The sequence below is a fragment of the Hylobates moloch genome, unplaced genomic scaffold, assembly GCF_009828535.3.
Source record: "Hylobates moloch isolate HMO894 unplaced genomic scaffold, HMol_V3 SCAFFOLD_13, whole genome shotgun sequence".
In the NCBI taxonomy this organism is placed as follows: Eukaryota; Metazoa; Chordata; class Mammalia; order Primates; family Hylobatidae; genus Hylobates; species Hylobates moloch.
Window position 1 is genome coordinate 60,402,664 of NW_026652288.1, and position 10,441 is coordinate 60,413,104.

Below are 10,441 nucleotides of genomic sequence, written 5' to 3' on the forward strand. Positions count from 1 at the left end.
GCAGCGTGGTCATAGTTGTCAGTCTGTCTGCAGTATCATGTTAATTCTCTCTCCCTCTCTCTCTGATCAATTTAGGCAGCCAACTGTAGGGGGCACAAGCTCAACTCCTAGAGCACAAAAGGCCATTGTGAATCATCCCAGTGCTGCACTTATGGCTCTGAGGAGAGGATCAAGAAACCTTGTCTTTCGAGATTTTACAGTAAGCATGCCTTGAAACCCTTATCTGTAAAAGTCTGAGTCCTGTACGATTTAGATCTTTATTCTTTCTTTTTTTCCTTTCTTTTTAAGGATGAAAAAGAGGGACCAATAACTAAACACATCCGACTAACAGCTGCCTTAATATTAAAAAATATTGGTAAATATTCAGAATGTGGTCGCAGGTGAGTAATGTTTTCTGTAGCCAAAGTGAATTTAGTTTATTTTATTTTTACATATAAGTTAATAAAATTAGATAACTGTATTTTCTTCATTGTTTTTCTCATCAATTTTGCAAATACATCCAAAAGTTTATGCCTAGGTCAGGCCATGATGAGCTCTTAAAAGTCAAAAATAAATAGAAGTTAAAACAACCAAAAGGTGGTCTTTTAAGTTGTTTTATTAAGTTAATTTGTCTTACTGACCACAGAATTTAGAACAAAAAGCAGCTCTACTAAAGAGGAAACTTAGGAGTTTATTGGGGAAAACAAAGGAATTGATCATTTGAATCACGTGGAGTCCAAATGAAATTCAGTTTGACAGTTGGCATTTTCATATACCCATCAATGTCATAAATAATGTTAAGGTATGTGTATAATACTCTGAAGTTTTGGCTGGGCGTGGTGGCTCACACCTGTAATCCCAGCACTTTGGGTGGCCGAGGTGGGCAGATCACGAGGTCAGGAGATCGAGACCATCCTGGCTAACACGCTGAAACCCCATCTCTACTAAAAATACAAAAAGTTAGCCGGGCGTGGTGGCAGGCGCCTGTAGTCCCAGCTACTCAGGAGGCTGAGGCAGGAGAATGGCGTGAACCCAGGAGGCAGAGGTTGCAGTGAGCCGAGATTGCGCCACTGCACTCCAGCCGGGGCGACAGAGCGAGACTCCGTCTCAAAAAAAAAAAAAAAAAAAAAAGTCAGGGGGAGGGGTGAGGGCAGGCGGGGGGGGGTGGGATTTAGCGGGAATAGACCTACCCAAAGCAACCAGGGGGGGAGAACGGGGGGACACCCCCAAAAAAAAAAAAAAAAAAAAAAAAAAAATACTCTGAAGTTTTAAAAGTTAACTTTCCAATGGATTTAAGCAAAAGAAAACCCAGGATTTTGTAGCTCTACAGAAACCAGGAGGAATAACTCATTAATTTGTGAGAGAGCAAATATAGAATATTCTGTCGATACCTTGTCTTCCTTAGTTACTTTTCCAGAATTCCTCCTACATCTTCAACTGACCAGTCTTGGGCTGCCTCTCTGCGAAGTTGTCCTCAGATGCATCTTGTGTTCCTGATAGTCACTTTCTATCTCAGGCACTCCCTTTCACATAATATTAGTTCCATCTCCTTAATGTATTTTGAATCCATATTAGTTATTCCCTACACCCCTATTTTACCTTGTCTTAGGTCTTTTAGGATTTTTTTTATAATGACCTTTAAACTGAATTTTCTAAGCATAAAAATAGTGGTATCAATTATAAAAAGAAAATGAATTTGACTATATTGTTTTAAGATTTCTCTAAGTGGAAGGTGAATAACATTTAAAGCTAAAGTTGAAAAGTATGTGCAATGACAAATGTTACTATATTTATTTAATCAAGTATAAATGAACAAGAAAATTTTTAACACTTGAGCCAATTTTTTTTTAGAAAAAAAAAAGAAATGTAAAGGTTTAGTAACCATATGAGAATACCAGTATCTTCATGATTTAGTTCATAACATTTCTTTTTACTTTTCTTACTTTATTTCCCTTCTAACCTCTTTTTTGTTCCATAACCTACATTTCAGTGAAACTAAGCCACATGCAAGTTCCTAATCACATTGGGCTCTTTCAAGTCACACTTTGTACCTTTGTTCCAATGCTCATACTATTCTCCCTGCCTAGAATGCCCTCCTCCCTGCGTTGCCCATCTATTGAATATCTGCTTATTCTTCATGATTCAGTTCAGACATGAGTTTCTTTGTGTAGCCTTTCCTTTGCTCTATTCCCCTTCCCTACTGAGCTTGTTCTCCTCTATTTTTATAACATGTCTGTCTTAAAACTTTTAATCTCATTGTTTTGAAAATGTTTTTTTATGTGGCTTCTTCCCTTACAGAACTATGTGCAGAGACTTCCTCTGATTAATCTTTGTAGCTTGAACACTTAGCACAGTGCCCAACACATTATAATCTCTACCTCCTATTCATCCTTTAAGATTCAACTCAGTAGTTACTGCTTCCTTTCCTGACATCTTCCTCACTACCTTAACCCTGACCTGGAGCACAGTACATATTCCCTAATGCCCCATGTATTGCATGTTACCACCTTAGATGATGAGCTCTTTGAAGGTAGGGATTCAGTATTTTGATCTTTGTATCTTTAGTGCCTGGCATAGTGTTGGCAATATGATAGTCATTCAGTAAGTATTTGATTGATAGACAGGTGGTGGGAAATTCATTGGGTTCTGATCTGGAATTTTTTTTTTTTTTTTTTTTGAGACAGAGTCTTGCTCTATTGCCCAGGCTGGAGTGCAGTGGCATGATCTCAGCTCAGTGCAACCTCTGCCTCCCGGGTTCGAGCGATTCTCCTGCCTCAGCCTCTCGAGTAGCTGGGATTACTGGTACATGCCACTATGCCGAGCTAATTTTTGTATTAATAGCGACAGAGTTTCACCATGTTGGCCAGTTTGGTCTTGACCTCCTGACCTCGTGATCCACCTGCCTCGGCCTCCCAAAGTGCTGGGATTACAGGTGTGAGCCACCACACCTGGCCAGTAATTCCATTTACAATAGCATCAAAAGGAGTAAAATACTTAGGAATTGTCTTAACCAAAGAGATAGAAGATTTGTACACTGAAAACTACAAAATATTACTGAAAGAAATTAAAGAATATATAAACAACTGGAAAGATTTCTCATATTCATGGATTGGAAGACTTAATTTAGGTGAGCTGTCAGTATTACCAAAGCATTCTACAGATTCAGTGCAACGCCTGTCAACATCCCAATGATTTTTGAAAAAATAGAAAAATCCAGTTATGTGTGAGTGACACGAGGTGAGGGTTGCAGATGCAGTTCCTGTTTTCATCGTATAGACAGGGCAGCTCTGCTGCAGAGATGATCAATGTACCTAAAACCCAAAGAACCTTGTGTAAGAAGTGTGGCAAGCATCAGCCTGACAAAAGTGACACAGTATGAGAAGGGCAAGGATTCCCTGTATGCCCAGGGAAAGAGGTGCTATGAATGGAAGCAGAGTGGCTGTGGTGGGCAGACAAAGCCGGTTTTCCAAGAGAAGGCTGATGTGGTTTGGCTGTGTCGCCACCCAAATCTCATCTTGAATTCCCACATGTTGTGGGAGGGACCCGGCAGAAAGTAATTGAATCATGGGGGCAGGTCTTTCCTGTGCTGTTCTCATTATTGTGAATAAGTCTCATGAGATCCGGTGGTTTTAAAAACGGGAGTTTGCCTGCAAAACCTCTCTTGTCTGCCACCATGTGAGACGTACTTTCCACTTTCCACCATAATTGTGAGGCCTCCCCAGCCACGTGGAACTAGAAGTCCAATAAACTTCTTTCTTTTGTAAATTGCCCAGTCTTGGGTATGTCTTTGTCAGCAGCATGAAAACGGACTAATACAAAGGCTAAAACCACGATTATGCTAAGGCTGGAATGTATTGAGCCTAACAGCAGATCAAGAGGATGCTGGCCATTAAGAGATGCAAGCATTTTGAACTGGGAGGAGATAAAGAAGAGAAAGGGCCAAATGATCCAGTTCTAAATTTTGGGTTATTTTTCTTTTCATTTTGAAGATAAAACATTGAAGCTATGGAAAAAATATAGGAAAATAAATACAGTGATAATCTTACTCAAAAAAAGAAAAATTCATACTAGAATTCATACGTAATCTCAAGAGACCCTGAATAGCAGAAACAATCTTGAGAAAGAACAATGTTGCAGGACTCCCACTTCCGATTTACTACAAAGCTAACATAATCAAAACAGCATGGTGCTGGCATAAAGACAGCCATAGAGACGAATGGAATAGAAGAGAGGGCCCAAAAGTAAGTCCTCACATATTTGGTCAAATGATTTTCCATAAGTGTGCCAATTCTTCATTCAATGAGGAAAAGACAGTCTTTTCAACAAATGGCATTTGAAAAACTGGATATGTACATCAAAAGAATGAAGTTGGACGCTTACCCTGTACCATATATAAAACCTAAATACAAGAGCTAAAACTGTAAGACTCTTAGAAGAAAACACAGGGCAAAAGCTTTATAATATTGGATTTGGCAGTGATTTCTTAGGATATGACACCAAAGACACAGGCAATAAAAGGAAAACCAGACAAACTGGACTTCTTCAAAATTTAAAACTTGTACATCAAAGGATACTATCAACAGAGTAAAAAGGCAACCCATAGAATTAGACAAAATAATTGCAAGTCACCTGTCTGAGAAGAAACTAATATCCAGAATATATAGAGAATGCCTAGCTACTGTGGAAAACAGTAGGGCAGTTCCTTAAAAAAACAAACAGAATTATCTGTTTCATTCAGCAGTCTCACTTCTGTGTATATTCACAAATGAATTGAAGGCAGGGAATTGAACAGATATGTTTACACCAATATTCATGGCTACTACTCACAAGAGCCAAAAATTGGTGTGGAAGCAACCTAAGTGTCTATCGATGATAGACAAAATGTGGCATATACATACAATGGAATATTACTCAGTATTACAAAGGAAAAAGCAATTTACGTATAGTAAAGTTCACTCTTTTTAGTGAACAGTTCTACGAGTTTTTGAGGTTTTTTTTAATCTTTGAGACGGGGTCTCACTCTGTTGCCCGGGGTGGGTTGCAGTGGTGCAATCATGGCTCACTGCAGTCTTGACCTCTCCAGGCTCAGGTGATCCTCCCATCTCAGTTTTTGTATTTTTAGTAGAGACGAGATCTCACCATGTTGCGCAGGCTTGTCTTGAACTTCTGAGCTCAAGCAATCCACCTGCCTCGGCCCCCCAAAGTGCTAGGATTACAGGCGTGAGCTACTGAGCCCAGCCTACAAAGGAAAAAATTCTGACATATGCTACATATGAATAAACTTTGAGGACATCATGCTAAGTGAAATTAGCATGACACAAAAGGACAAATATATGGTATGATTTCTCTTATGAGATACCTAGAAGAGTCAAATGCATAGAGACAGAAAGTAGAACAGTGGTTACTGGGGCTGGGGGTAGTTCAGGAATGGAGAGTTACTGTTAAGTGGGTAGAGAGTTCCATTATGAGATGATGAAAAAGTTGTGGAGATGGGCCGGGCGCAGTGGCTCACGCTTGTAATCCCAGCCCTTTGGGAGGCCGAGGCGGGCGGATCACGAGGTCAGGAGATCGAGACCACAGTGAAACCCCGTCTCTACTAAAAATACAAAAAATTAGCCGGGCGTGGTGGCGGGCGCCTGTAGTCCCAGCTACTCGAAGAGGCTGAGGCAGGAGAATGGCGTGAACCTGGGTGGCGGAGCTTGCAGTGAGCCGAGACTGTGCCACTGCACTCCAGCCTGGGCGACAGAGCGAGACTCCGTCTCAAAAAAAAAAAAAAAAAAGTTGTGGAGATGGATAGTGGTGATGGTTGTACAACAGTATGAATGTACTTAATGCCACTGAACTGTACACTTAAAAGTGGTTAAAATAGTACGTTTTATGTTACGTATGTTTTACCACAATGGAAAAAAACTAAAACACAACAAAGGAAGGATTTGGGGAAAATTGGAAGTGACTGCTAATGGGTATTGGGTTTCTTTTAAAGATGATGGAAATATTCTAGAATTGTGGTGATGGTTGCACAATTCCGTGAATATACTAAAAACGAGTGAATTTTTGTTTAAATGGGTGGATTGGGCCAGACACGGTGGCTTATGCCTATAATCCCAGCACTTTGGGAGGCTGAGGCGGGCAGATCATCTGAGGTCAGGAGTTTGAGACCAGCCTGGCCAGCATGGCGAAACCCCATCTCTACTAAAAAATATAAAAATTAGCTGGGCATGGTGGCGCATGCCTGTAATCCCAGCTACTCAGGCTGAGGCAGGAGAATGGTTTGAACCCAGGAGGCAGATGTTGCAGTGAGCTGAGATCATGCCACTGTACTCCAGCCTGTGTGACAGAGCAAGATTGCATCTCAGATAAATAGATTGTATAGTGTGTGAATTATACCTCAATGAAGGTGTTAGAAAAAATAAATCTTAAAAAATCAAGGTGAGGCATGGTGGCTCATGCCTGTAATCCCAGTACTTTGGGAGGCCGAGGCGGATGAATCACGAGGTCAAGATACTGAGATCATCCTGGCCAACATGGTGAAACCCCATCTCTAAAAAAAATACAAAAATTAGCTGGGTGTGGTGGCGTGTGCCTGTAGTCCCAGCTACTCAGGAGGCTGAGGCAGGAGAATCACTTGAACCCGGAAGGCGGTGGTTGCGGTGAGCCAAGATCACGCCACTGCATTCCAGCCTGGCGACAGAGCAAGACTCTGTCTCAAAAAATAAAATAAAATAAAATAAAATAAAATAAAATAAAATAAAATAAAATAAAATAAAATAAAATAGTAAGTGCTATAAAAGTTATAACCAGGCTGGGCGTGGTGGCTCACATTTGTAATCCCAGCACTTTGGGAAGCCAAGGCAGGTGGTTCACGAGGTCAGGAGATCGAGACCATCCTGGCTAACATGGTGAAACCCCGTCTCTACTGAAAATACAAAAAATAGCCAGGCGTGGTGGCGGGCGCCTGTAGTCCCAGCTACTCGGGAGGCTGAGGCAGGAGAATGTCGTGAACCCGGGAGGCGGAGCTTGCAGTGAACCGAGATCCTGCCACTGCACTCCAGCCTGGGTGACAGAGCGAGATTCCATCTCGAAAAAAAATATATATATATATATTTATTTTTAATATATATTTTTTATTTATATTATGTATATTTTAATATATATATTATATATATATATAACCAAATAGTTCCCTACTTTACCCCCCCTACCCACCTCCAAGGGGGGAGCCTGCAACAATTTGAGCTAATGCAATTGCTTTCCTATTTCAAAATAATATGTCTATGTTACTATTTCTTAACGTATCTAATTTTATACATTTATTGACTTCCCTTTTAAGAAATTGGATAAACCTCTCTTCTTCCCACTTTACTTTTTCCTCATCATATTATTGTTCCATCACAGTCGTTGATTAAATCTTAAATCAGATATTATTGTTGGATTGTTTGATGTTGAGCCAAGTACTATACTATTATGTTTTTCTTTCTCTTCATTTTTATTTTTTGAGACAGAGTCTCGCTCTGTCACCCAGACTGGAGTGCCGTGGCGCAATCTCGGCTCATTTCAACCTTTGCCTCCCGGGTTCAAGTGATTCTCCTGCCTCAGCCTCCTGAGTAGCTGGGACTACAGGCTCCCACTACTATGCCTGGCTGATTTTTTATTTCTAGTGGAGATGGGGTTTCACCATGTTGGCCAGGCTGATCTTCAATTCCTGACCCCAAGTGATCCACCCATCTTGGCCTCCCAATGGGCTGGAATTACAGGTGTGAGCCACTGTACCCAGCTTTTTTGTCTCTGTATTAGGCCCATAAAAAGCACGAGTGCCATGCTTTTTGCTTGGCTTTTTACGGGCCTAATACTGATTTTACCATATATTTTAATCAGTATCTTTCAAGCACGTCAATAAGCTGTCCACATACTGAAACACAGTTGTTAAACCTCTATCAAGTTTTCATTTTTGGAATATTTTTTTGCTTGCAAACTGCCCTTCTGCAGTCTAGACAGGTTGCTCTCTGGACCTGGTACACAGCTCTTCTCAGGAATTACCTCCATGTTGAATCTCTTTTCGTTGAAACCCATTTGTTTTCTTTTCTTGTTTTACTCTCTTCATGCAAAAGCATATCCTTCAATAATTTAAGACCCTACATGCCTAAAAATATCTGTAGTCTACCCTTACTCTTGATAGTTGCTGGCTGTACATAACATTCTAGATTGAAAAATCATTTTTCTTTAAAAACCTGAGGGCATTGCTCTGGTGTATTCTAGCACCAGCTTTGCTGTTGAGAAGACTAGTGACATTCTAGTTCCCATTTCTTTGTATGTGATCTGTTTTCCCCCCTCTAGAAACTGTTGTGATCTCTCTATTTCGGAATATTCTGAGGTTTCAGGATGATGATGTGTCTTTGGTGGGTGTTTTGTTGTTGTTTTCATTGAAGTCATTATTTCATTTTGGTGGGTCCTTTCAGTCTGGAGATTTATATCCTTCAGTAATGGGAACTTTTCTGGTATGCTTCTTTTTCTTTTTTCTCTTTTAGCTTTCTGTTTTCTCTCTGTTTAATCTATTTTTTGGAAATTTCCTTTTTTTTTTTTTTGAGACAGAGTCTCACTCCATTGCCCAGGCTGGAGTGCAGTGGTGCAATCTTGGCTCACTGCAAGCTCCGCCTTCCGGGTTCACGCCATTCTCCTGCCTCAGCCTCTGGAGTAGCTGGGACTACAGGCGCCCGCCACCACGCCCGGCTAATATTTTGTATTTTTAGTAGAGACAGGTTTTCACCGAGTTAGCCAGGATGGTCTCGATCTCCTGACCTTGTGATCCGCCCTCCTTGGCCTCCCAAAGTGCTGGGATTACAGGCGTGAGCCACCATGCCCAGCTGGAAATTTCCTTAATTTTTAAGAGCTCTTTATTGGTTGCCAGTTGTTACTATTTTATGACATCCTGGTCTTACTGGTGTCTTCTCATCTCTCTGAGGATATTAACACCGCTATTTTTGTAGTTTTTTTCCCAGTCTGTGTATGGTTACTCTTTCCTTGTAATTCCTCAAATTTCTGATGATTTGGGGGTTTACTTATCCTCTGCCCCCCAAGACAAGAGTCTTGCTCTGTAACCCAGGCTGGAGTTCAGTGGGGCCATCATGGCTCACTGCAGCCTCCAACCTCCTGGGCTCAAGTGGTCCTCCCACCTTAGCCTCCTGAGTAGTTGGGACCACAGACATAGGCCACCATGCCCAACAGTTCATTTTTTAATTTTGTGTAAGGTGGGGGGTGGGGGAGGATGTCTCACTGTATTGCCCAAGCTGGTCTTGAACTCCTCAACTCAAGTGATCCACCTGCCTCAGCCTCCCAAAGTGCTGGGATTACGGGCGTGAGCCACCACACCTGGCAAAAAATAAATTTCTTTTACGCTTGGTACTGTTTTGAGGAGGGAATGGAAAGAAACTTGTTTAAACTTGTTTTCTTAGAAGCTGATTTGTATCCTAAATGGTTTTTACTAGTGTTGCTTAGAAATTATTTTTATTATCTTTTAAGGATATTAGAGTGGCCCAATGTTTATTCTTTGTTAAATCATCTCAAAAAACTAACATGTGAATTTAGAAGTTGAAAGAATATCATTTTATAAAAAAACAAATTAGGCATATTTTGTTTTATATCAAAACAAAATGAGTGCTTAATTTTTTAAAACCTCAAAAAATTAAACATTTATATCAAAAAGGAAATTATTATTTACTTTAAAATCATCCTAGTGATTTCAGTTTATTCTTTCTAGTTTTATCCATGCAATATTCAAATAAAAGAATACTTTTTAACATGTGACTATCAGTTTGAAAAATATTATGATTTTGTTAACTTTTTGAAACTAAAGTCTTTTTTCTTTCTTTGTTAAAATATTCATTGATTGTGGGGAAAAACTGATTGTACTTTGTAAAGTTATTTATATTTTGTAAATTTTTTTTTTTTTTTTTTTTTTTTGAGATGGAGTCTCGCTCTGTTGCTCAGGCTGGAGTGCAGTGGTGCAGTCTTGGCTCACTGCAACCTCTGCCTCCCGAGTTCAAGCAATTCTCCTGCCTCAGCCTTCTGAGTAGCTGGGATTAGTAGCCTCCCAAGTAGCTCCTGCCACCAGGCCCAGCTAATTTTTTGTATTTTTAGTAGAGACTGGGTTTCACCATGTTGGCCAGGCTGGTCTCGAACTCCTGACCTCGTGATCGGCCTGCCTCAGCCTCCCAAAGCGTTTTGTAAATTTTTAAATCAATTTGTACAACTAATTTTTCTTTTCCAGAAAGATCTTAGAAATTTCATACTTTATTTTTAAAGTTGTTAAATAAAATTTTAAAGAAAATCATAAAATTATATAAAACAGAAGTATAAAGTTCAATGAATTATCACAAAGTGAACCACTCATAAAACTATCTGTCCAAGTTAAGAAATAGAGCAATATCAGTTGAAATCTTTCATGTTCTCTCCAATCTTTACTCCA

At 40.1% G+C, this 10,441-nt stretch overlaps 1 protein-coding gene across 2 annotated transcripts in view; it reads left to right on the plus strand.

Annotated features, from left to right (window-relative positions):
* ARID2 (AT-rich interaction domain 2) overlaps positions 1-10,441 on the plus strand; it is a 182,947-nt gene that overhangs the window by 169,007 nt on the left and 3,499 nt on the right. For both annotated transcript variants that reach the window (XM_032173775.2, XM_058426120.1), the window contains exons 19-20: positions 76-199; positions 289-380. In XM_032173775.2, the coding sequence (XP_032029666.1) occupies positions 76-199; positions 289-380 (216 nt within the window). The remainder of the gene's footprint in view (positions 1-75; positions 200-288; positions 381-10,441) is intronic.